Source organism: Leptodactylus fuscus, chromosome 3 (assembly GCF_031893055.1).
Source record: "Leptodactylus fuscus isolate aLepFus1 chromosome 3, aLepFus1.hap2, whole genome shotgun sequence".
NCBI classification, from domain to species: domain Eukaryota; kingdom Metazoa; phylum Chordata; class Amphibia; order Anura; family Leptodactylidae; genus Leptodactylus; species Leptodactylus fuscus.
The window spans coordinates 227,446,918-227,474,545 of record NC_134267.1 but is presented as its reverse complement, the minus strand read 5'-3'; the positions used below and the strand labels follow the sequence as shown (position 1 = coordinate 227,474,545).

Below are 27,628 nucleotides of genomic sequence, written 5' to 3'. Positions count from 1 at the left end.
TAGTATGTGAACATAAATTCATAACAGTCGTGAATCCATGTCATTTAATGGGATAAAAAGTAGCCTACGTTTTAATCGAGGTTATAAACTCTCTATGTGCCAAATTTCATTCAAATCTGTTAAGCCATTTTTGCATGATTGAGGAACAAACACACAAACATCCAAACTTTCACATTTATAATATTAGTAAGATGTTTTACAAATATTCTTAAAGGATGTGTCCTCTTTGAGATTGATGCAAGTTGACCCGATTTGTACTTCCAAGAAATCATTGGGCCACCAGACTAACTAGAAGGTTTAGATTTTTTTCTAAGTGTTATGGGTAAACCTATGCCGGCCATCACAAGACGTTTTGAATACATATACAACAAATACAGTCCTTTACCTTTGCAAATATTGTTTTACTACAAACATACTCGGTACAATTTTCAGTGTAAGCCACACTTATGTTTCACGAGGTACAGCACATATTTTATGGGGCAATGGCCCAATTGTTAATCCAACAACAGGATTGAGATCAAGTGTTGCCCCAGGAGAAGCCTTGAAGGTAAAGTTCTGCAATAGTCTTGTGAAGAACAAGAACAGCTCCATTTTGGCCAAGTTCTCTCCAACACAGCTTCTCTTACCTACAGCAATGAAATAGGAGGTAAAGGGTAAAAAAAATTGCATTAATACCTAAGAAAATCACAAGACACTTTATATTGTATCTCCAACCTGGGTTGACTGTGGCCCTGTATTGTGACCCTCTATGTTAGTCATAGACATGATCCTGTCTACAGAGGACAACAAATTCTGGACTGATGATCACATGGCCCAGCTTCCCATAATAAAAGAATTCAAAATCTATGGGTACAACTGATCTGGGATGAAACTAAGTATATGACTAAAATACACAGCCCAGTCAAATTAATGTGACGACCGCCTACTTTTGACACCAACTTTAAATAACCAATCGCAGAAGGCACGTGTCATCAGCCATCTGGGTGCACTCATCATTGTGGAAGGCACAATAGATCAACACAAGTATGCATCTATCCTTGCGGACCATGTTCACCCCTACATGTGAATTGTTTTTCCTCAGGATGGTGGCATCTACCAGCAGGACACTGCCATGTGTCATAAAGCTCGCAGTGTACTTGTATGGTTTGAGGAGCACCAGGATGAGTTTACTGTACTCCCTTGGCCAGCAAATTCCCCGGACTTGAACCCAATGGAGAATCTGTGGGACCACCTCGATCGGGTTATACCTGCCATGGATGCTCAACTGTATAACCTAGCACAGCTGGCCACGGCACTGGAGTCGGCATGGCTCAACATCCCAGTAACCATCATCACAACATCCCCTCTCTTCCTACACGTCTCGCAGCGGTCCGCTCTGCCAAAGGGGGTTATTCTGGATTTGGACAGGTGGTCACATTAATGTGACCGGACTGTGTAAGTACAAAATGAAGGGAACTAAATAGAGCACATACTTGTGGGACTTACTGAAGCTGACTCCTGGTCATTATCACGCCATAGTTTCTGGTGTCCATCTCATTGATACTAAAATTGGGGTTTCTTACCCTTGTAAGATGTTAGATCTCAGTAGTATGCTGAGACTACTCACCTGCTGAGAATGGCATGAACGCTTCTTTCCTCACAAAATTTCCTCTGGAATCCAAAAAGTGTTCTGGGTAAAACTCATCCGCTTTAACAAAATGATCCTTGTCATAGAGGACAGAGGTCAGTAGTGGGATCACTTGTGTGTCCTGGGGGATTCAAATTTTGGTAAGTCATATGTACAATGTTAATCTAAAGGGCAACACGGTGGCTCAGTGGTTAGCACTGCAGCCTTGCAGCACTTGAGTCCTGGGTTCAAATCCCACCAGGAGCAACATCTGCAAGGAGTTTGTATGTTCTCCCCGTGTTTGCGTGGATTTCCTCCCTTTCTACAAAGACATACTTAAATGGGAAAAAAAAAAAATGTACATTGTGATCCCTATATGAGGCTCACAATTTACATTAAAAAAAAAATTATTAATCTATACATCTATTTATTCATATAAATGTTTAGAGGAAAGGTTAACATAGATTTTTTTAAAAATATAAATACATTTAATTAAAGGGATTCGATCATTAGAATTCCTTTTTTTAGGCCTACAACATCAGAATAGCCTTAAAGGGATTCTACCATTAAAGCAACTTTTTTTCTAATTACCATGTCGGAATAGTCTTAAGAAAGGCTATTCATCTCCTAATTTTAGATGTGGTCTCCATCACGCCATTCCTTAGAAATACCGTTATTTACCGGTATGCTAATGAGGTCTCGGCAGCAATGGGGGCGTCATTCTTCTTCATCTGCCTCCTCCCCTCGTTTGTCGTCTTCTTTCTTCGTCATGTCTGACGCCTGCGCAGTCGGCTCTGACAGCGAGACCCTGTTAGAGTCGACTGCGCATGCTCAGTAAGGTGCGTACAGCCCTCCGACACTTGGATGAGTTCACTCGCGTGTCGGACGGCTATACAGACCTTACTGAGCATGCGCAGTCGGCTCTAACAGGGTCTTTGCTGTCAGAGACGACTGCGCAGGCATCAGACATGACGAAGAAAGAAGACGACAGACAAGGGGAGGAGGCAGATAAAGAAGAAGGACGCCACCATTGCTGCCGAGACCTCATTAGCATACCAGAAAGTACCGGTATTTCTAAGGAATGGCGCGACGGAGACCACATCTAAAGGTAGGAGATGAATAGCCTTTCTTAAGGCTATTCCGACGTGGTAATTAGAAAAAAAGTTGCTTTAATGGTAGAATCCCTTTAAGATAGGCTATTCTTCCCCTACCTATAGAAGTCTTCTCCACACCGCCATTTCGGTGTATGCAAATGAGTCTCCAGACTATCACCAGAAGACTTCTAAAGGTAGGGAAGGATAGCCTTTCTTAAGGCTATTTCGACATGGTAGTCCTGAAAAAAACGGATTCTAATGATAGAATCTCTTTAGGGGAGTTGGTCAATTTTCAATGGGAAAACTGTTTGTGAAGTTTCCCCTTAGCTGTTCTCTGATGGGTGCCTTTAAACACATTGGGAAAAGATTTGACATCCATGTGCTGCCAATGCTTCCCTGGACCCATTCACTTCATGTAAAGAGCACAGGTCACAACACAGAGAAGTATAGGACAGTCATAATATGTATGGGGCCATAGAGTCGAATGGCTCAAGGTGCTTATGGGCAACCAGTTTAATTAAAAGAACAGCAATCTATCGAAGTCTGAGCTTGGTAATTCATGTTTGTGGAAGATTATCATGGTATAAACTAAGGAGATTTCTGAGATTTCTCATGACTTCGGTAAGTCATGGGAAACAGGAGTGGTCCCTTTAGATTGGAAAAGGGCAAATGTTGTCCCCATCTACAAAAAGGGGAAAAGGGACGATCCAGGAAATTACAGGCCGGTAAGTCTGACCTCGATAGCAGGAAAAATCTTTGAGCAAATTGTCAAGGAACATTTACTTCGGTACCTGGATGGGAAGGCATTAATTAACCAGAGCCAGCACGGCTTTATGACCAATAAATCTTGTCAGACTAACCTGATTTCCTTCTACAACAAAATCACTGAATGGTTGGACCAAGGGAATGCCGTGGACATAGTATATCTTGACTTCAGTAAGGCATTTGATAAAGTATCACATAACCTTCTTATTGAAAAAATGATTAAGTATGGCTTTGACAAAAAATCAGTTAGGTGGATTCACAACTGGCTTAATGATCGGGCATAACGAGTAATACTAAATGGCTACACATCGAACTGGAAGAAAGTCAAAAGCGGGGTGCCGCAGGGCTCTGTTCTGGGCCCAGTACTTTTTAATATCTTTATAAATGATCTGGACGATGGAATTATTGGGGAACTCATAAAATTTGCAGATGATACGAAGATAGGAGGAATAGCCAACACTAGAGAGGAGAGAAAGTGTATTCAAAAGGACTTAGACACACTGGAACAATGGGCTGAGGCCAACAAAATGGTATTTAACAGGGACAAATGCAAAGTTCTACATCTGGGTAACAGAAATGTAAAAAACATATATAGTATGGGAGGAATAGAACTAAGTGATAGCATAGGGGAAAAGGACTTGGGCATAATAGTAGATCACAAATTCAACATGAGCCAACAGTGCGGTGCTGCTGCAAAAAAGGCTAATACAATTCTGGGATGTATTAAGACAAGCATTGAATCTAGATCAAGAGAGGTCATTATTCCGCTGTACTCTTCCCTGGTCAGACCACACCTGGAATACTGTGTACAGTTCTGGGCGCCTCAATTCAAGAAAGACATCGATATATTGGAGCAAGTCCAGAGAAGAGCAACCAAAATGGTGGAAGGTCTGCAAACCATGTCCTATGAGGAGCGGCTAAAAGAACTGGGATTGTTTAGTTTGCAGAAGAGAAGGCTGAGGGGAGATTTAATAGCAGTCTACAAATATCTGAAAGGTAGTCACAGTGCAGAGGGATCTACCCTATTCTCATTAGCACAAGGAAGTACAAGAAGCAATGGGATGAAACTAAAAGGAAAGAGATACAGATTAGACATTAGGAAAAACTTTCTGACAGTGAGGGTAGTGAGAGAGTGGAATAGGCTGCCACGGGAGGTGGTGGGCGCTCCATCAATGGAAATCTTCAAGCGGAATCTGGATAAACATATAGCTGGGATGATTTAGGAAAACCTGCACTCGCAGGGGGTTGGACCCGATGGCCCTTGAGGTCCCTTCCAACTCTACCAAAAAGTAAAGTAAAAGTAAAAGTAAGAGTTACTGATGCTCAAGTAGGACATTTTTGACTCACTATATAAATGTGGTATCACGATCATACTGACCCGCGGAATATAACATGTTATTTATACTACGTTACTTGAATGTTTTCTTTTTCATGTCTATCCCATGATACTCGTTGTATTATTGTTTTTGAGAACACTCCTGATCTAAGTCACAATGTTTCTTCTTACTTACTTTGGGCAGGACATATCCCCTGAAGTTCACATCTTGGGTGGTGGCATGGGGCAGATTGCCTGGAACAATATTTCCAAATCGCTGAATCTCATGGATGACGGCATCAGTATACGGCATCTCTTTCCGATGAGTCGCTTGAGGCTCAGCCGATCCAATAACTTTCTCAATCTCACTTTGGACCTTTCCTATTTCCAGAAAAACATAAGCCCACATGTAAAAAAAGTAACGTGCTCAGTAATGTAGGGCTCCACTCAATCTTTTGGGAAAAGTCACTATTGACAATTTCCACTTTTCTCTATGGTCAGAATTTGTGTCATGAATAAATATTGTGATATACTTTGTTAATGGATTTTAGCTCCTTTTTGTGAAATCCTGAAAATATAGTTAGGGTTGGGAATAGCTGCATAAAAATAGGAAAATCTTGACTGTTTTCAACTGGTTATATCCAGTGGTGGGATGTGGCTGGTTCTCCCCAATTCTGCTGGTGTCTATATTGACCCCCAAGTATAATGATCAGAGGCCCGGGAGAAGTAAGAAACATAAAAAACACTGTTACTTACCTCTCCACAATCCTGCCAGGCCTCCTTCCTAGTTGTCTGATGTCTCTGACGTCACGTGAACCCAGCCTGCGTCCCGGGTCATGTGACGTCCGACGTCATTGAAGAAGGATGGCAGTGGAGGCTGACAGCGTAGGAGCTGGGGGACAGGTAAGAAACAGTAGTTTTTATTCCCCCGGGTCTCCGATTATTATACTCTGGGGTTTGAAAAGACCCCAGAGTATAATAATTGTTTATAGGTGTCCACTATGGGATATAATACTGTGTGCAGGGGCCACTATGGGGCATAATACTGTGTGCAGGGGCCACTATGGGGCATAATACTGTGTGCAGGGGCCACTGAGGGACATAATACTGTGTGCAGGGGCCACTATCGGGGATAATACTGTGTACAGGGGCCACTATGGGACATAATACTGTGTGCAGGGGCCACTATGGGGGATAATACTGTGTGCATGGGCCACTATGGAGCATAATACTGTGTGCAGGGGTCACTATGGGGCATAATACTGTGTGCAGGGGCCACTATGGAGCATAATACTGTGTGCAGGGGCCACTAAGGGACATAATACTGTGTGCAGGGGCCACTAAGGGACATAATAGAGCTCGCAGGAATGTGGAGGAGGGGGTTGGTCGAGGTCGTCGGTGTCGGTTGGGGGGGGGCATGTCAAAAGTTCACCACGGGGCAGTGCCATTCCTAGTTATGCGACTGTATGTATGATACATGTATGTATAACATCATTATATGTGTGTAATGCTGCTGTTGCCTTTCCATTGTTTTGATCCATTGGAGAATCAGAACAACGGAAAGAAGAATTTGCCTTTTAAGTGTATTTACCTTTATTTACTTCTGTAAAATCTGATGCTCCCTTTTGTCTGATTTCTTTTTCCGTATCAACAAGCAACTTATTGTGTTATTGAAATAAGCAGCGGACAATACTTTTTACTCACCCATCCAAGCCGTTTCCACTGTGGCACTACACTTACGTCAGGACGCTCAAGAACGCCATCGCGCTACATACAGTGTGTCAGCGCCAGCTACAGCACCCCCTGATTGTGGACAGGTGAGTAAAAATGACTGGCCATTATTCCATGTGAATGTGGGGGGGGGGGGTGAAAAACAAACTGGCCATATACTATGTGTGGGCTTTAAAAAAGGGTCATATTCTTTGAGGTGGGAGTATAAGAATGGGTCATAAAGAGTCAGATACTGTGTGGTGGCCATAAAAAAGGGGATCATATACTGTGTGGGAGCAAAAATGGGGTTATATATTGTGGGGGTGACATACGAAAGGGGTCATATACTGTGGGTGGAGTTGCATATTGTGTGGGGCAAAAAAAGGGGGTATACTATGTGGGGTCGAAATAAGGTCATTTCTTGATCTGCCAATGGGGGGTGGTGTTGTAAATAGGGGGACCCCATCATGCAGCCAAAGATAGCCAGATGGGTTGATATCTTTTTTTTTGGAGGGGTGGGGGCCTTTCTATAGTTCGTCTCAGGCAGCAGAGAGACTAGGTTCCCCCCTGACTGTAACTGGGCTATCTTCTCATGCAGGGACAATGTATAGACAGTCATGATTTCCTATATATGGCCGGGTTATCTCTCTGAGTTTTTCACAAGTGTCCTACAACAGAAAGTTCCTGCATTCTTGGTCATATCCATTGGCTCCATAGGTCTTACTTACTTTGTATTTCTGGATATTTCATCAGCAGCAGGAGGCCCCATCTCAGGGTGGTTGAGGTTGTCTCCATGCCAGCGGCAAAGAGGTCAGAAACAAGCGCTGTTAGGTTGTCATTGGTGAAGTACAAATTAGGGTTTTCCTAAAAGATATAAATATACCAAAGATATTAAATATATTGTATTGGATACACATGAGTATTGTAACAATATGGAATGTCCTTGTGTCTTCTTCTCTAAGGGATCGTTCACATGGAGTCTTTTGGCAGCAGATTTTGACGTAGAATCCGCCTAAAAATGCGCTGCCAAAAATGGCTCCCATTGACTTCAAAGTAGCGGCCGGAGCGAGCGCCGCAGGCACCGCTAGCGGAGGCCGGCATGACTGGCCTTGTTAGCGGTGCGGGGAGGGGGAAAAGGTGAGGAGAGGCTTTTGGCTTCACTCACCTTTTCCAAGATGGCGCTGCCCAGCTCCTCCACGCGGATTGCCGGAAGTGGGGGGGCGGGGCTTGCGTGTCACTTCCGGCGGTTAGCCGGAGAAGCTCCATTCGGCGGGTAGACGCCATTGGAAGCGGTCACCCGTCTTGCCCTGCGCCCTATTTCTTTCCCTGCGCAACAGGAAAGTTTTTTTTTTCTCCGGATGTCTTCTGCAGAGGATCTCCTGGGGCAGCTTCGGGCTGCCGCTGGCCCAAATTGGGAGGCATGGCTGCGCTCCCAGGTCGCAGGGATGCTGAGGGGGGCACCCCAGCAGCAGCAGCGCCGGTTAGGTCGCAACGTAGGGCTCGCCCGCCGGCGCGGCTTAGCCCTGATGCAGTGCCCAGGACACGGCGCCGCAGAAGCCCCACCAGGGACGCTCCAGGCCGGTCGCCTCCCTCCTCTGCCTCTGGTGGGAGGTCCAGGCCTGGGAGGAATTCTACCAGGTGGCCGTGTCCAGCGGGGGTTGGGGGTCCTGGTGACGGCTCTGTTTCCGGGCCCGGCCAGCCCCCCTCTCGTCGTCCTTCCTCAACGGTCGTGGCGGCTACCTCCCATGGCGATGCTCCTGTCGGGGAGGGTACCGGGACACAGAGGTCTCTTCCGGATTTTTCCCTGGCGCAGTTTCAAGTGGAAGATGGAGTCGTGGATCGGTCGGCTGGGCCCCTGGCGGTGGGCAATCGGTCGGCGTCCTGTTGCAGCCGCAGCAGGGACATGGGTTCGCCGTTGCTTTTCTCCCCCGATCAAGACCATGATGTGATGGCGCGTCAGGATTCCGGAGTTCCGGCTGGTGGGATCACAGCTCCTGCCCAGCCCGGTGAGTACATGTCCTTGTCCTGTCCTTTTCCACCTATTTTAATGTCTCAGGGGGTGGGTAGTAGGCCCAGCTCTCCGGCGGTGAGAGAGGACCGGGTGGGCTCGGGTGAGGTTCGTGAGCTGTTAGGTAGCGTTCGGGAATTGTTAGCTCGTTGTGGTCAGGCCCCTTCCCCATCCCCCATGCCGGGGTGGTTGCCGGGTTTGTCACCGGCCGTAGTTGCGACGGGGGTGGGTTCCGCTCCGTTTTTGGGGTCGGGTGGGGGGCGGGGGGGAGGGTGTCACGGTTTCGGTCCAGACGGATTCTGCGTCGGGTGATGGCATCCGCTTGGACGATAGAGCACGGGGTGAGGTGTATTTATGCTATGAGTGCCCCCTGGGTGCCCATCTTAAAAAAGAGGTCAAGGAGAAGATATGGAAAGACGAATATGTCGAGATCTTCTCATTGCTCCCACTTGCAAAATTTAATTTGGATAAGGGCAAGAGGTAGGACTACAAGAAGGAGGAGGAGGAGAAGCGTCGGTGGCGGTTGATACTGCAAACCTTTTCTAACTGGACGCAGGCGTTTTTGATTTTGGCCAGCGTCATTGGTGAAAAAGCCCCGGACAATTGTTCGGGCCTTTTTTGCTACCAAGATTCTATTGGGGAGGCGTATCGCGTGTACGGTGGCCAATCGTGGCTGCGGTATGACGAACTGTTCCGGCTGCGGAAGGCCGTTCGTCCTTCTATCCGATGGGATCAGAAGGACATCGCTCTTTGGTTGCGGGTAATGGCCCCAGCCCGGTCCGGGCAGCACTTTCCAGGGGGGGCCGGTTCTGCGGCCCCTTCCGGGATCGGTGGTGCCGGCCAGAGTGCCAGTGGCCAGCAGGCCAAGCACGGAGTCTGCTGGCAGTTCAATGAGGGCCAATGCAGATTTGGACAGTCTTGCAAGTTCAAACATGCTTGCTCCCATTGTAACGGCGTGTTCCACGGAGCTTCCCGTTGCTTGCGCAAGTCAAAGGGGAGGTCCAACTCGAGTGGCCAAGGGGGTGATTCCGGTGAGGCTGCGGGAAATGCTCCCCTTTCTAAATAGATATCCAGCCAGGGACATGGCCGCCTTTTTGTTTGAGGGGTTTTTACATGGTTTTGTTATACCCGCTCCCCCTCACCGGGTCCCCTGTTGTAGGCGTAATTTGCAGTCTGCTTATGCGCACCCCAGGGTAGTGTTGGATAAGTTGAATAAGGAAGTTAGTCTGGGTAGGATGTCCGGCCCGTTTTCGTCTCCACCTTTTGAGGATTTGGTTGTTTCGCCTCTGGGGGTGGTGCCGAAAAAGGAGCCCTTTAAGTTCCGCTTGATCCACCATCTGTCGCATCCTCGCGGTTCGTCGGTTAACGATGGTATAGATGCGGAGTTGTGCGCGGTTCAATATACGTCGTTTGATGCTGCGGTGTCATGGGTTCGGAAGTGCGGTTCGAGTGCATTGCTGGCAAAAACCGATATCAAGGCGGCGTTTCGCCTTCTTCCTGTTCACCCCGACAGCATCCCGCTTTTGGGTTGTCGTTGGGGTGAGGGGTACTATGTGGACAGGTGTCTGCCGATGGGTTGCGCTATTTCATGCGCTTACTTTGAGGCTTTTAGTACCTTTTTGGAGTGGGTGGTATGGGATGTTTCGGGCATCTCCTCTATCATCCACTACCTCAATGATTTCCTGTGTGTTGGCCCGGGGGGTTCCGATGGTTGTTCTGTTCTGTTGACTACTGTTCAGTGGGTTGCTAGCAAGTTCGGGGTCCCGCTTTCGCCGGAAAAGACGGAGGGGCCGGCTACTTGCCTAAATTTTTTGGGTATAACGATTGACACCGTGCTGATGGAGTTTCGCTTGCCCCCTGAGAAGCTGGAGGATTTGAAGGCTGCGGTGCTTCGTGCCCGCCACTTGCGTAAGATCCCGCTTCGGGACCTCCAGTCTCTTTTGGGCAAGCTTAACTTCGCGGTTAGAGTTATGCCTATGGGCAGGATTTTTTGCCGACGCCTTGCGTTGGCTACGGCGGGTGTTGCGTCCCCTCATCATTTTGTGCGGCTGACGGCTGAGCACCGGGAGGATCTTGCGGTCTGGTCGCAGTTCCTGGAGCAGTATAATGGCCGGTCCTTAGTTATGTCTGAGGTGGTTGACAGTTTTGACTGCGATCTTTTTACGGATGCAGCCGGGAGTACGGGTTTTGGCGCGTACTTTAAGGGTAGCTGGTGTGCCGAGGCGTGGCCGTCTGTCTGGGTTGAGAGGGGGTAACTTGGCTTTGCTAGAGTTATTTCCCATTATTGTCGCGGTGACTATCTGGGGGGATCTTTTCCGGAATAAAAAGGTGCGGTTTCACTGCGACAATATGGGGGTTGTTATGGCAATCAATAGGATGTCTGCGTCCTCTCCGCCAGTTGTTCGATTGTTGCGTAGGTTGGTGTTGCGCTGCTTGTGTCTGAATGCGTGGGTGGTGGCTGTGCATGTGCCGGGTGTTGCTAACTCCATTGCTGACTCTCTGTCTCGTTTTCAGTGGGATCGGTTCCGGCAACTGGCTCCAGGGGCAGAGAGTCGGGGTTTGCGGTGTCCGGAGGATTTATGGCGGCTGGTATGACTGCAGCGGCGCACTTGCTGGATGCTGCGTTGGCTCCTTCCACGCGGGCAGCGTATGCGGCGGCTTGGGGCGCGTGGGAGAGGTGTGTGGCTGATTTGGGGGTGGGTCCCTCTGTGGCTGACAGGGTGGGTGCTTTGCTGTGTTTTCTGGGCAGGGTGGCTGAGGAGGGATGGTCTGGGGCTAGGGTACGGCGTTTCATGGCAGGGTTAGCTTATGGGTTGCGAGTGCGTGGTGCATATGATATTACTAAGGTTTTCGTGGTGCGACAGGCTCTGCGGGGTTTCGGGCGTCGGTCAGCGCGGGGTGACTGGATGGGTCACGCAGTGGTGGGTTGGGGAGGGGGAGGGGGTGGGGGCGATAGCTATGGGGTCCCTCTACGAGTTAGGGATATGTTGGGGGGGAGGCACTCCCCACCCCTTTTTATAACCCTGGAGCACCAGTCTACATATCGCAGTCAAGTAGCGGCCGGAGCGAGCGCCGCAGGCACCGCTAGCGGAGGCCGGCATGACTGGCCTTGTTAGCGGTGCGGGGAGGGGGAAAAGGTGAGGAGAGGCTTTTGGCTTCACTCACCTTTTCCAAGATGGCGCTGCCCCGCTCCTCCGCGCGGATTGCCGGAAGTGGGGGGGGGGGCTTGCGTGTCACTTCCGGCGGTTAGCCGGAGAAGCTCCATTCGGCGGGTAGACGCCATTGGAAGCGGTCCCACCCTCCCTCCCTACATCTGTTGCCTTCTTTTGGCGTTTTTTCTTAGTTGATTGATCGCTGTTGTTGGTATTCTTCCTGTGGGGGTGTCTTTTCTTTTCGTTGCAGGTGCTGTTCTTCTTTGTTTATTCGGTGCACTCCCTCCGTAGTGGTGTTGCTGGAGTCACGGTGGCTGGTGGCGGGTGGGGGGTCCTTGGAGGTGAAGAAAAGTCTGTGGTGGGGGGAGTCTGTGTGGTGGCTACCCCCTCTCAGCACAAGCTGTTAATAGTTATGGTGGCGGGTGGTCTGGCGCATGACAGGTATCTCACTACTTTGAGAACCTACATTAATTGGTTGGCCAGGTTCGGTGTCGCTGAGCTGGGGGGTAACGGCTGGTGGCAAGTAAATTATATTATCTGGCCATAACTTATAGTTGGGGCGCCAGGCCAGTGTGTTAGTTAGCTCCAAGGGCCTTCCGCTCGGGTTATTAGTGTTATACAGGTTTTACTGTTTTTTATAGTTGGGTTATCTAATATGTTTTATTTATGTATGTTTGTTAATAAACTGGCTGCTGTGGCCAAATTATCCAAAGTTACAGCCTCAGTGTGTTTTGTGTTGGGGCTGGATGGGTCACGCAGTGGTGGGTTGGGGAGGGGGAGGGGGTGGGGGTGATAGCTATGGGGTCCCTCTACGAGTTAGGGATATGTTGGGGGGGAGGCACTCCCCCCCCCCCCTTTTTATAACCCTGGAGCACCAGTCTACATATCGCAGTCATGGGAGCCACTCGCTTCTTTTTTCCGCCAGCTAGTAGCGGAAAAAAGAAGCGACATGCCCCTTCGTGTTCACGGCGCGAGGTTCCCTCCCAATAAGGCCCACTCATTTGAGCCTAATCCGGAGTGGTATGCCGCGACAGGATGCCAGTGCACTGTGATGGAAGAAGCTTTGAAGGACTATGTGAGCATTGGGGAGATACAAAAGTAGCAGAGTTGAATTTGTAAGTTTCAGAAGTGGCAGGGCTAAAATTTTGATGTAACAGTGTCTACTGTGTACTATGGTGACTTATTGAGGCATATCTTGAATCTGTTGGGACCATATGTGAAGTCTGTAACAAGGTCCCTATCTACCATATGTGATCTATGAAAGTCGTGCCCTTGTAAACTCAACTATACTACGTGTATCAGCCTTTCAGTACCTCTTGTTGTTTCACCAAGAACGCATCAATAAGATTCCTTTGGTCATTGGCATCCAATTCTTTCTTCTGGTTGGTGAAGGTCTCTCGGACAAAGGCATGCATCTCCGCAAAATTCCTTGTGGTTGTTTGTTCAATGTCTGAGCACCATCTCATCATAGTTGGATATGCATAATATAGCTTCAGTGCAAAACAAATAAGAGATTATTTACACCTACAGATACATTGATTTTTTTTTATTGATCTGCTTCTTAATGCAATATTTGCTGTAGAGTCTAATTCCCATACATGGCTGTACAATAGGTTCAACAGTAGAGATGGGAGAACCACCCAAGATTCACTTTGTTTCACATTTGTATGGCTCCGGTTCCTGTGTAGTTTCGGAACATACAAGTTTGGAAAGAACCAAAAGTGAAGTTATTATACTCTGGGGTCTATTCAGACCCCAGAGTATAATAGGTGGAGGCTAAAGAAGGTGTAAACAATAGAAAACAGACTTGACAGAAAACAGACTTGACAGAAAACAGACTCGATTGAGAGACTATACCTGGTAATAATCCCAGCATAATTGCAAAACAAAGGCCTCTTGGGAGGTCGAGCATGATGCAAAAGGGAGCAACCTTTATTGGGTTATTTCACTGTAATTCTGTCTTCCTAACTACATCAGGGAAGACAGGCTTGCACATTCCAGTGAGCGCCCTCTATTGGTTTGCAATACTGAGGCAGCAGCTGACTTCCTAATTACATCATGGAAGACAGATTTGCATATTCTTCCCATGGTTCTTTGCGAAGTGGAGTGCTAAAGGCTTAATAAGTCTCCACACACCTATATGGTGGTCTCTCCCCAAGGATTGACAATATCCCCTTAACAACAGAAAACATTCATACTCACCTTTCGTCACCTTTTTTGGGCCTCTTTGCAGCGTCCGCTGCTTTCTCTCTTTCTCCCTGATGACGTCATACACCCCAGGTCATTGCTGAGGCATGTGATTGGGCTGTGACCCTTGGCAAGTCCCGTGTATCAATCACAGACCTCAATGCTGACCGGTGGGGAAGGCATAATGTCACCAGAAGAATGTTGGATACCATGTCCTCCATCTATTATACTCTGAGGTCTGAAGATAAATAAATACCGGCCAGGCCAATGAGTTACTAGCTGGATGGTCAACCTGACTCCAATATTTAGCAATGATCTTCTGTATTCTTTTTTGCTGAATTGGGGTGCCAGTAATGAAGAGACCATCCATTATGTAGGGTTTAACCAAACCCTTTGTTCCTCAGAGAAACACTTACACACAAGAGCTAATCTCATTATCTCCACAGGGGTTTCCTGCAAAGCAATGGCTGGTAGAACCTGAGGCAAACAAACCACGGTCTGTCCGGAGTCAGCCACACTACAAAGAAATATGTTTTTATGATAATATTTGCTTAGGAAAACATGCTACAGTCACCCCAATAAATTCCTCAGGTGCACTCGGTGAAGGTGCACGTTTTCAGTCCAAACTTTCTGCTGTTGAGAACAACGGAAAGGTCCAGACACTGAACTCATTACCCAAAGGGGATTGGGGTGTCATCCTTGGTGTCTACATGATAGGGGTCTCGCAACCAATCCCATCATACCCCCTGCCTTACACTATGGTCCTCTGGTCAGGAAATATGACTGTTCATAGTTATTTGGTTTCAAGATTGGGAGTGGAGGTTCCCCAGCCTCGTGGCATCATTCAGAGGTGGAACAGGATAGTATATGGTTTAAAGCTGATGATTTAAAGCTGAGTAGCGCGCGCTTCCGATCATCCATACACGCATGTGCAGTACTCTCTGGCTACACAGAGGTCCCACAGCGCATGCGTGGACAAGTAAGATAGCACGCGTGCGCAAGTAGCAGACCATAACAACGGAGTGAGGATAGGTAAGTATACAAGCAGCACAAAGCCCCGATGTTACTAAACATGATCAAACAATTGCACATGAATAATACATTATGGGTAGAGATGAGCGAGTAGTATTCGATCGAGTAGGTATTCGATTGAATACTATGGTATTCGAAATACTCGTACTCGATCGAGTACCACTCGCTATTCGAATGGAAAAGTTCGATGCAGAACCAGCATTGATTGGCCGAATGCTATACAGTCGGCCAATCAATGCTGGTTCTTCTGCTACCTTTAGAAGTCTTCTCCGTGCAGCTTCCCCGCGATGTCTTCCAGCTCTGAATTCACTCTGCCAGTCGGCTCTGCCCAAGCCCGATGCCTGGCAAAGTGAATTCAGAGCCGGAAGATGCCGTGGGGAAGCAGCACGGAGAAGACTTCTCGGAGGATCCAGCCCAACCCTCACTCGTGGACTTGGTAAGTATAATTTGATCAAATGTTGCCTATCCCTGAAACAAGCATTTTACCCCCATAGACTATAATAGGGTTCGATATTCGATTCGAGTAGTTGAATATTGAGGGTCTACTCGAAACGAATATCGAATCTCGAACATTTTACTGTTCGCTCATCTCTAATTATGGGGCATTTTGATTACAATTCCACAATTAATAACACACCTCAAAAATAAAAGTTCAAGAAGGTGTAAGGATATTTTGACAGATAAGATAATGACAAGAAATAAGGCATGGATCTAGGAAGTGGACCAATGAGCAGATAACATGGAATTTTAAATAAATGAAGTAAAACTTAACCGTTCATTTAGACCCAGAGGTTGAACCATATTCAACCGAAAGATCCACCTGGTCTCAGCCTGTGTCATTAAACGGTCCCAATCCCCTCTGCGCCTTGGAGGTTTTATAATGTCAATGCCCATGAACTTGATATATGAAGCATCACCATGATGTGATCAACTGACGTGTTGGGCAATAGGGGTATCACGACTATGTGCGATATCGCCTAAATGTTCACCCACTCGTCGCCTCGGTTCACGAATTGTCTTTCCGACATACTCAAGATCACAGATGCAATCAGCTTTATAAATTACTCCTTTGGAGCAACAATTAATGAAGGAACGAATCGGAAAAGTAGTTCCAGTAACATTAGATACAACATTTTTACCAGTCATAATGGCTGAACAGGCGATACAACCAGTACAACGAAAACATCCCATCACTGGTGGTGGAAGCCAGAAACGCTTAGAAGATGGTTCAACAAAATGGCTAGAGACAACACGATCCCGGATGTTTCTACCACCCCGATATGTTATCTGATAGATAACACATGTTATGCCATCCATTGTATGCTCATGCTATATTGTTCAGATAACCTACAGCAAAGTACTGTTGTTATGTAGTGTTATACAGTAAAGCTGCTCACCATAGCCTTTGATCCTCCCAATAATCTGATATTTTCCTGAAGAATTTTCAATAGTCTTAAAAGTGTGGGGTCTTCATAGTCGAAGCGGTGACTCAGTAGGAAGGAGGTGATTATATTAGCTGTGGCAGCATTCAGAATCATGGTGTTATCAAAGGACTCGCCTGGAAGTATAATAAGACAAAGCTCATAACATATAGCATTTATATGACATTAAAATGTGTGTATTATCTCAATATATAAAACACATCATATAGCATTCGGCCAATCAATGCTGGTTCTGCATTGAACTTATACATTCAAATAGCGAGTGGTACTCGATCGAGTACGAGTTTTTCGAAGACCGTAGTATTTGATCAAATATCTACTGGATACGCTCATCTCTAACCCCCACCATTACCTGACCAGCCATCGGCTTACACCATGTATGGAGTAAGTGGCCATTACATTCATAACCAAAGGCCAAACATGCAACCTCCAGAAAAGCTGAAAAACTTTCCTAGCACTGCTGACATACAGTCCTATGAAAAAGTTTGGGCACCCCTATTAATCTTAATCATTTTTAGTTCTAAATATTTTGGTGTTTGCAGCAGCCATTTCAGTTTGATATATCTAATAACTGATGGACACAGTAATATTTCAGGATTGAAATGAGGTTTATTGTACTAACAGAAAATGTGCAATATGCATTAAACCAAAATTTGACCGGTGCAAAAGTATGGGCACCTCAACAGAAAAGTGACATTAATATTTAGTAGATCCTCCTTTTGCAAAGATAACAGCCTCTAGTCGCTTCCTGTAGCTTTTAATCAGTTCCTGGATCCTGGATAAAGGTATTTTGGACAAACAATTCAAGTTCAGTTAAGTTAGATGGTCGCCGAGCATGGACAGCCCGCTTCAAATCATCCCACAGATGTTCAATGATATTCAGGTCTGGGGACTGGGATGGCCATTCCAGAACATTGTCATTGTTCCTCTGCATGAATGCCTGAGGATTTGGAGCAGTGTTTTGGATCATTGTCTTGCTGAAATATCCATCCCCGGCGTAACTTCAACTTTGTCACTGATTCTTGAACATTATTCTCAAGAATCTGCTGATACTGAGTGGAATCCATGCGACCCTCAACTTTAACAAGATTCCCGATGCCGGCATTGGCCACACAGCCCCAAAGCATGATGGAACCTCCACCAAATTTTACAGTGGGTAGCATGTGTTTTTCTTGGAATGCTGTTTCTTTTTGGACGCCATGCATAACGCCTTTTTTTATAACCAAACAACTCAATCTTTGTTTCCAAAATGAAGTTGGCTTCTCCAAATGTGCTTTTGCATACCTCAGGCAACTCTATTTGTGGCGTACGTGCAGAAACGGCTTCTTTCTCATCACTCTCCCTGACAGCTTCTCATTGTGCAAAGTGTGCTGTATAGTTGACCGATGCACAGTGACACCATCTGCAGCAAGATGATGCTGCAGCTCTTTGGAGGTGGTCTGTGGATTGTCCTTGACTCTTCTCACCATTCATCTTCTCTGCCTTTCTGATATTTTTCTTGGCCTGCCACTTCTGGGCTTAACAAGAACTGTCCCTGTGGTCTTCCATTTCCTTACTATGTTCCTCACAGTGGAAACTGACAGGTTAAATCTCTGAGACAACGTTTTGTATCCTTCCCCTGAACAACTATGTTGAACAATCTTTGTTTTCAGATCATTTGAGAGCGGGCTGTCCATGCTCGGCGACCATCAAACTTAACTGAACTTGAATTGTTTTGTAGAAAGAAATGGTCCAAAATACCTTCATCCAGGATCCAGGAACTGATTAAAAGCTACAGGAAGCGACTAGAGGCTGTTATCTTTGCAAAAGGAGGATCTACTAAATATTAATGTCACTTTTCTGTTGAGGTGCCCATATTTTTGCACCGGTCAAATTTTGGTTTAATGCATATTGCGCATTTTCTGTTAGTACAATAAACCTCATTTCAATCCTGAAATATTACTGTGTCCATCAGTTATTAGATACATCAAACTGAAATGGCTGTTGCAAACACCAAAATATTTAGAACTAAAAATGATTAAGATTAATAGGGGTGCCCAAACTTTTTCATAGGACTGTATCAGTCAATAGTAGCAATGTGAAGGTGCAGGAGGGTACTTATATCATTAGCTAGGCCTAGGTGTGACTGATATCTGTATCAATAAGAGGTACCCTGGACATAAACAATTTTGGGGTATATATTGTGTAGATCAGTTTTATTTGATGTGCCATTGTTACATGGTCTACCATTTTGATTTATTCTTTTCCCCTAATATGGATGCCGTAATGCAGGATAAGTTTCTCATGATGCCTCTGAATTTGCAGAGACAAAGGGGTCAAAGTGTCATCACACTGCAATTGCTTTGCTCTGGCTCACATTTTAGAACTTATGTTATATAACTCACACTTTGGCTTCCCTATGTATCCCATACAATGTGAAACAAGTTTTGTCTGTCTCCCCTGCCTCCTGCTTGTGACTGATTGGTTTCTCCTTGTCAGTTCATACAAGCAGGAGTAGTGAGAAGCGACATCTTATACAATACTGTACACTGTGCACATGATATTTTCTGCAACAATGGAGAGACATACAGCCGAACAAGGAGGTTGAAGATGGGAGGTGTCTTCGAGCTATCATGAGGGATTTAATGGGTAAACACTGTATGTAATAAAGTAATTTACTGCACACAGTACAGACTGCCCCTGTGTCTACACAGGAGATCCCGCATTGAGCTGACAATTAGGCTTGTGATCACATGACTCAGTTTCCAATAATGGAAGGGTCCTTTTATCCCGTTTGCAACATGTACAGTGGATGTCAGGACTTAAAACATGGCGCCCATTCAGGAGTAGCCATAGCCAATGGGTTTACAGAGTCAGTGTACAGAATCCTGAAGAATGACTGAGATAACTGAAAAGTGGCAGGGAAAAGTGCCACCATGTTGATTGCAATGATCAAGATGTAGAGACAGCTCGGAGCCTATCGAAGACTCTAAGTCCTGTCATTATTGTTCTTTAATTACAGGTTTCCATAGGCAGCTTGTAATACAAGTCAATGGATTTTACAATATACTGCAATACATTTGTATTGCAGTATATTGTATAGGTGCTCATACAAAAAAAATGTATATACGCGTGTGTGTGTGTGTGTGTGTGTGTGTGTGTGTGTGTGTGTGTGTCTACATGTGTAATGAAAAGTCATCCTTAGCTGGTTGGTAGACCCCAAGGATGACGCCTTTTGGTGGCCCATTGTACCCAGTCCTACTGTAGTTAGTCTTACTAATTATAGTGTCTGTTAATTCAATTGAAGAAGAAACACTCAAAGTATGATGGAACTTTTCACCAACCTTTGTACGATCTGAACCTCTCTACCAAAAGTCTACTTTCTTCAGAAATCTTGTTTTCGATGGCTTCTTTCCCCATTCCAAAATCTCGAAGTGTTGACAGAGTGAACCGTCTCGTCAGTCTCCACTGCTCACCGTTAGAGAAAAAAATCCCTATGGATGTTCCATAATGAGGGGAAAATAATAGACATACAAGATGGTGAGAAACATTCCTATTAGGGGATTATTACAGAGAACCCAAAAATGGTGAAAATCCCTCAAAGCCTGCGGCCCCACATTGAGCAAATGCAGCTTCTTTGGTTGCAGATTTTATTTAGTTTTTTGGAGCCAAAGCCAGGAATGGTTAAGTAGAAGGTAGAAGTATAAGAACTCCTTATATATTTCCGATTCCTTTTGTAGCCATTCTTGGCTTTGGCTGAAAAAAAAAAAACACAGCAAAATCTGCAACAAAAAAAGCTGCATTTCCGCAACGTGGGGCTTTAGCCATAGATAGGAAAATTTGACTTGTCAAAGTAAGAAATTTTAGAAAAAGTAAAAATGATTAAATCTTTCTCCTCATGGACCTAATCAGTGCTGTCTCCAATAATAGGATTATAGGTTTCCAATAAAAAAAAAAATCCTTGGACTGCTCAATGTAACCAATCTTAACCATTTAACTATTTTAACCAATACAAGGTATTAAAAACGTAAAAGGCCATTAGATCTAGAAATGAATAAGAGCCTTGACTAATTTATCACATCGACATCCACAAGGTCATGAAGAAAATGTTCTTGTAGAAATCTGCCAGGGATTACAAAAATGAGCAAAAAGACATACCGTATATACTCGAGTATAAGCCGAATTTTTCAGCACAGTTTTTGTGCTGAAAAAGCCCCCCTCGGCTTATACTCGAGTCAAGCAAAAATAAATAAATAAATAAATATATATATATATATATATATATATATATATTTATTTATTCTTTTTTTTTTTTTTTTTTTTTTTTTTGGGGGGGGGGGGGGGTCTATGACCAGCCGCAATAGTAATGTATAGAATCTCCCATAAAATAGAGGAAAAAAAAGAAGCTTTAAAAAAATATAATAAAAAAATTAAGTAAATAAAATGTTTAAATCCCTCCTTTCCCTAGAATACATATAAAAGTAGACAATGACTGTGACACACAAACACATTAGGTATCCTTGTGTCTGACAGTGCCCGGTCTACTGAATATAGGGGATCTGCAGTGCTCCTGTTCTGTCGGGAAGGGGTTAATAGGAGCACTGCAGATCCTCTATATTCAGCCAGACTGAATTCCAAGTGGGGGAAAAAAAACAGTCCTCAAGCTCAGGGAAGGGGCAGACAGACAACCAAAACACCCCCTCCCCTTCCCCAGCAACTACTGCACCCAAAAACTCCGGCCATTTTAATTTTTGAAATTTCCCAGTAGCTGCTGCAATTCCCCCCCTCGGCTTATACTCGAGTCAATACGTTTTCCCAGTTTTTTGTGGTAAAATTAGGGGCCTGGGCTTATATTCGGGTCGGCTTATATTCTAGTATATACGGTAAATGAAACCCTCAATGAGTGTGGATCTTCTGATCTTTACCTAGTCCTTTTGCTATCACAGGCTCTTTTGGTCTCCCCGAAAATTCATCTGCATGATTGACAAGGGCGTCTTTCACTGCATCGTATCCACATATTACAACAACTTTCTTTTCTCCTAAATGTATTGTGTATACTGGTCCGTACTTCTCCGAGAGCTGCAAAGTGAAGTTGGGGAAAGATGCAAGTTATGTAAGATATACACAGGGGTGAACCTAGACCCTCTGGTGCCTGAGGCAAACTATAAAAAGGTTCTCCACTCCCAAAAAATGTCAAGCCTGGCCATCTTGGATTGCATGATGGGGCCCACCATTTACATATCTGCTTATTGTGTCTCTACACAAAATAAGAGCCCCTTTAATGGCCTATACAGTATATAGCCTCTTTACTTGTCCCAACACATAATATGGCCCCCTATTTTTTGCCCCCCCCCCCCCACCACACAGTATATGGTCCCTTTATTGGCCTCCATATAGTATATGATCCCTTTTATAGGCCCCATCACACAGCCCCACGCAACACACAGTATATGGCCCTCACTCACTCACCAGCTATCACTATGTTTAGTCCATTGTGAGAATGAACAAACCAGACCAAACTACAAACCTCAGAGCAGCCATCTATCTGTCCTAATCTGTCACAGGTCCCTTCTGGTTTGATGTCTCCCATAACTCCAGTAGATCTCCTTCCATACTGACCACTTCCAGGCTGACTACCCTCGCTAGTCACAGCAGCCCAGTGACAACCTGCAGAGAATTTAACGAGTTGTACATTTCTGAAGTCAAGACCATCTTAGCTCACCACTCCAAAGTGGTAAAGATTTCCACCAACATCTTCTGATTCTCCAGGCATCTCCCAAAGCAATGTGCCAAGTGACCCCCTATACAGCATACAACAGGTCACACATCACATTCTCCAGACCCCTGACTATCTCCTCTGAATCCATTGCGTGTCCCAGTTAAAAGACCCAAGAACTACCATCTAGCACAGACCTGGGCAAAGTCCGGCCCCCTGACTGATTCAGTCCGGCCCGCACAGCTTTGACTAGGGAGGCGTGTCTAGGGGGCGTGTCTTAGTGCCGGCCGAAGATGGAGATGTGGAGCGTGTCATAAAGTACTGAGAGATGTAAGGTGAGCTGCAGGTGTGTGTGTGTGTGTGTGTGTGTGTGTGTGTGTGTGTGTGTGTGTGTGTGTGTGTGTGTGTGTGTGTGTGTGTGTGTGTGTGTGTGTGTGTGTGTGTGTGTGTGTGTGTGTGTGTGTGTGTGTGTGTCTATATATGTGTGTCTGTCTATATGTGTGTGTGTGTCTCTATGTGTGTGTCTATATGTGTGTCTATATGTGTGTCTGTGTCTATATATGTGTGTGTGTCTGTCTATATGTGTCTGCCTGTCTATATGTGTCTGCCTGTCTATATGTGTGTCTGTCTATATGTGTGTCTGTCTATATGTGTGTCTGTCTATATGTGTCTGCCTGTCTATATGTGTGTCTGTCTATATGTGTGTCTGTCTATATGTGTGTCTGTCTATATGTGTGTCTGTCTGTCTATATGTGTGTCTGTCTATATGTGTGTGTGTCTATATGTGTGTCTGTCTATATGTGTGTGTGTCTATATGTGTGTCTGTCTATGTGTCTGTCTGTCTATATGTGTGTGTGTCTATATGTGTGTCTGTCTGTCTATATGTGTGTCTGTCTATATGTGTGTCTGTCTGTCTATATGTGTGTGTGTCTATATGTGTGTCTGTCTATGTGTCTGTCTGTCTATATATGTGTCTGTCTGTCTATATGTGTGTCTGTCTATATGTGTGTGTGTCTATATGTCTGTCTGTCTGTCTACATGTGTCTGTCTGTCTATATGTGTGTGTGTGTCTATATGTCTGTCTGTCTGTCTACATGTGTCTGTCTGTCTATATGTCTGTGTCTCAGTAACCTAGGGGCAGAGATGGAAGGGGAATGTTATACTAGGGCAGAGATGGCAGATGGAGGGGGGGACATGAAACTGGGGGAGACATGCAACTGGGGGAGAGATGGAGGGGGGGACATGAAACTGGGGGTAGATGAAGAGGGCACTTAGACTGGGGGGACATTAAACCGTGGAGGAAGCTGTAGGGGGACTTGTCTGCCTCTAGTTGCCCCCAGTTTAATGTCACCCTCCAGCTACCCCTACGGTTTAATGCAAACAAAAAACGGACTCAAAGAGTCCAATAGATCAAGACATTCAACATATGAGAAAATATATTTTATTATTGAAAATCTCTAAAAAATACACATAACTATGAAAAATACACACATAGAGACCAATGGCATACTGTAAAAAACAGGGCAGCCCAACAGAGGCGACCTATAGCACAATCATCATAAGAGACTGATGAAAACATATAGTCAATATCCTTCATATATTGTACACATATGTATAAAGAAGGAATCGGGATCACAAGACCCCCACAATAAGGATAGCTGAAAGGAGTGTTATAGGGAAAAAAAATCCACCTAAACGTATGTTTAACACAATAGAGCAGCTATTGCTATACAAAAGCACTATCCATGTGGAAGCAGCTCAGTGAAAATGTATTAAGATATGAAATCCATATAAATATATGTCCATAATCCCAAGACAACTTAGCTATCCCTCAGTCTCTAACACATATCCATACTGAATGTGTTATCAGCATAACTTACCCATGGCTAGGTGATAAACAAGGTGCTAGTATAGGGCCCCAATGTATGGGTGAAGCCCACCCGACGCGCGTTTCGGCACGTGACACCGGCCTTCTTCCTACGGTTTAATGTCTGCTTCCAGCTTCCCGATTTTAATGTCCCCCTCTAGTTGCCCCCAGTTTCATGTCCCGCTCCAGCTGTCAATTTATTGCCCCACTCCAACTACCCCCACTGTTTAATGTCCCCCTCCAGCTGCTCCAGTTTCATGTTTCCACCAGTTTATACTGGGGCACCAGGAGAGGGGCTTAATACTGTGGGGCAGTTGGAAGGGAACATTATAATGTGGGGACATATAATGTACAGGTGACTGTATGAGGATTATACTTTGTGGGGGCACATGGAAAGATGATTGGGAATGGGCAGAGTCAATGTAGAAGTGGGTGGAGCTAAATTTGCCGTGGCACGGCCCTCTAGCATAGTTTCAATTTCTTATGCGGCCCCATGGGAAAATTAATTGCCCACCCCTGATCTAGCATCTCCATCAGACATCATCTGGTCAACTAGGTTCCATGCAAAGACTATCTCACTCGATCATATGGTCACTCCTTTTTTCCCAGCTACAGAAACCAACCACCACCTTAAGCACCATTATCTTTACTAGGCGACAGCCAAAAATTTAGTCAAGTATGAAAGTGTCACAGACTACTACAGACTGCCAGTCTACCAACTAGATCAACGGATGTATAAAACATATTACAAATATACCATGCCCATACCTCCCAACCGTCCCAATTTCTGTGGGACATTCATGATTTCGGTGACGTGTCCAGCGGTCCCGGTTGGAGGGAGGTATGTTCCGATTTCAACTCAGATCTGCGTCCAGAGGATGCAGATCTGAGTTGAACACATACGCGGCTAAAGCAAGGAGCTGTCACAGTTCAGCTCTTTGCTTCACCGCTGCCACCGGCTACTGGCTGTGTAGGCGCAATGTGATGATGTCACATCGCGCCTACAACTGTGTGAGAGAGAGAGGCGCAGAGAGAGTGGCGGGGGAGCGAGGAGAAGGTAAGTTTAATGTGTACACTGAGGTGGAATGTGAAACTGGGGGCAGATGAAGGTGAGGACAGCATGAGACTGGGGGCAGAGATGGGGGGGACATGAATCTCTGGGCAGAGATGGGGGGACATGAATCTGGGGGCAGAGATGGGGGGACATGAATCTGGGGCAGAGATGGGGGACATGAATCTGGGGCAGAGATGGGGGGACATGACTCTTGGGGCAGAGATGGGGTGACTTGAAACTGGGGCAGAGATGGGGGGCATGAATCTGGGGGTAGAGATGGGGGACATCAAACTGTGGGCAGAAATGGGGGACATGAAACTGGGGGCAGAGATGGAGGGGGGACATGAAACTGGGGGCAGATGAAGGGTGTATATGAAACTGGGGGAGAGCTAGAGGGGGGAGATATAATTTACGGGTGACTGTAGGAGGATTATACTGTGTGCGGGCACATGAAAAATTAATGAGAATGGGCGGAGTCAACACAAAAGTGGGTGGGGTTAAATTTGCCGCGGCATGCTACGCGAGATGCACATTTTGTCCCTCTTTTGGTTCTTCAAAAGTTGGGAGGTATGTATACCATTGGGTAGCGTCAGTAAATCTGCAGAAACATATGATGAATACGTGGTGCCTCAGAACATGGGGTTTTCCTCTCTTGGACTTTTTACCATAGATTAGACTTTACTACAGACTCACTAAGATTACTGATACCAGCAAGTAAAGTTTGGGCAGCAGGACTAAGAAAAAAGTGAGTCCGAGCCCCTTCCAAGTGCCTATACCAGGTATAAAGCAATATAAGTCTATACTTATGAACTGCGTTGAGGAATGAGATAAAGAAGTGGTATAACTAAGGAGTCCAGAAAGTTCTAGAGAAAAGGAGAAAGTCAACAAAGACAACTTGTCTTAAGGGGATCCTGGGTGAGTCCCAGCTGTGTGCATAACCCCTGAGAACAATGGCCCTGCAGTTTGTATTAGGAGAACTATTGCCCCAGGAGTGATCAGACAAAGTTACACAGATACATATGTGCAAACAAAGATACACAGCCCCGAGAAAAATGGCCCGGCAATGTGTAGTCAGAGGAGAACAACTGCCCCTAGAGTGTTCAGTGTTCACCAGTATACAGACAGATATCAAAAGCCCTAGCAGTTTGCACCCAGAGAACTACAATTGCAGTTGTATACAACCCTAAATCTACAGCCCCAGCAGTTTGCACCCAGTGAACTACAATCCCAGCAGTTAACAGCCAGAAATCTCCTGACTCTGCCAGAAGAGCAACCTGGAAACCTCAATGCAAAATTTGGACCAGGACCTCTATTCATAAATCTAAGCCATCCCGGATTCAGCGGGACAGTCTCGGATTTCAGGTCCTGTCCCTCTGTCCCGCTTGGCAGGAAGTTTGTCCTTGTCCACTCCCTGCTTCACCACTTTGCCCCAGGGTGTTTCTTCCCCAGGAGCTGTAGGTGCGCTGTGATGACATCACTCACATCGTGTCTGCAGTCCACGAAGAGATTTCAGTGAAGGTCAGCAGAGAACGGGGCTGAGTATGAGGTGTTTTATTTTTATTTGTTACTATTACATAGTTACATAATAGATGAGGTTGGATAAAGACATCCGTCCCTCAAGTCCAACCTATAACCCTACAGTCCCTACAGTGTTGATCCAGGGGAAGGCAGAAACCCAATGAGGCTTATGCGGGACTTTAAACTGTGTGGGAAGCTGGAGGGGGTCATTAAATTGAGAGCAGATGGAGGGGGACATTAAATTGAGAGCAGATGGAGGGGGACATTAAAATGAGAGCAGATGGAGGGGGACATTAAAATGAGAGCAGATGGAGGGGGACATTAAAATGAGAGCAGATGGAGGGGGACATTAAATGTGGGAAACTGGAGGGTGGCATTTAATTGTGGGTATATCAGAAAGGGGACATTAAACTGGGGCAGCTGAGGGTGGACATTAAACTGTGTGGGGTGGCTGGAGGGGGACATTAAACTGTAGGAGCATCATGAGGATGATATTATAACGTGGGGGCACATCATGTTAAGATGATTTTAGGGACATTATACTGTGTGGGGGCACAAAGAGAAATGGATGGGAATGGCTAAGGTCAAAATAGAAGTGGGTGGGGCTAAATTTGTCACATATTTGATCCCTTTTTCTGTCCTTTGAAAGCTGGGAGGTATACCACTACCTATCTTGGAGCCATTTAGAATTGTGGTATAGTTTGTGTGGCAGAGTAACCTTTGGGACCAACTCAGGGTCCAGGACCCGGTAGCACCCCTTATAGCTATACCCTGGCCCCAGTATTGTGCAGCCAGAGAACTACAGCCCCATAGTGTTCGAAGAGAGAACTAAACCCAATGGCTTACAGACAGATGCCGGCGCATGATGTAGCCATATGTTGCCTGTTGTATCCTTATATGTGCCATGAGACAGAGGCAGAGCTCCTTAGGAGTAAACAGTCATACAATCTAAATATTACCTGATGTAATGTTTGATAAGGTTTCTTTCCGTCTAGAATGTGCAAATTTCCAATGATCGGCAGTGGTCTAGGTCCAGGGGGCAGATTATGATAAGCATTTCTCTTCCATCCATAGAAAAAAAATAGGGCAACAACAAGGCATAAGATGATAGACAGAACCAACATGATGGGATCAGAGATGTTCATGGTGCCAGGAAAGGTATCTATCAAATACAGTATAAGCA

General features: G+C 45.6%; 1 protein-coding gene across 1 annotated transcript; it reads right to left on the bottom strand.

Moving 5' to 3' along the window:
• Window positions 1-412: 412 nt before the first annotated feature.
• On the bottom strand, window positions 413-27,624 carry LOC142198295 (cytochrome P450 2K1-like). Its single transcript, XM_075269265.1, has 9 exons — window positions 27,405-27,624; window positions 21,216-21,369; window positions 19,635-19,784; window positions 16,267-16,427; window positions 12,964-13,140; window positions 7,219-7,354; window positions 4,977-5,161; window positions 1,607-1,748; window positions 413-626 (listed from the first exon to the last, which is right to left on the bottom strand). The coding sequence occupies exons 1-9, from the start codon at window positions 27,588-27,590 to the stop codon at window positions 445-447; spliced, it is 1,473 nt and encodes a 490-aa protein (XP_075125366.1). The 5' UTR covers window positions 27,591-27,624; the 3' UTR covers window positions 413-444.
• Between the last annotated feature and the right edge of the window lie 4 nt (window positions 27,625-27,628).

Excerpts from the sequence above, each read along its gene's own strand:
- LOC142198295 (XM_075269265.1), bottom strand. The coding sequence starts at position 27,590 with ATGAACATCTCTGATCCCATCATGTTGGTTCTGTCTATCATCTTATGC. Across the intron at positions 21,370-27,404 it reads CTTATCAAACATTACATCAG|CTCTCGGAGAAGTACGGACC; the intron begins GTAATATTTAGA and ends TTCACTTTGCAG. Across the intron at positions 7,355-12,963 it reads TCTTGGTGAAACAACAAGAG|GAAAACCCTAATTTGTACTT; the intron begins GTACTGAAAGGC and ends TATATCTTTTAG.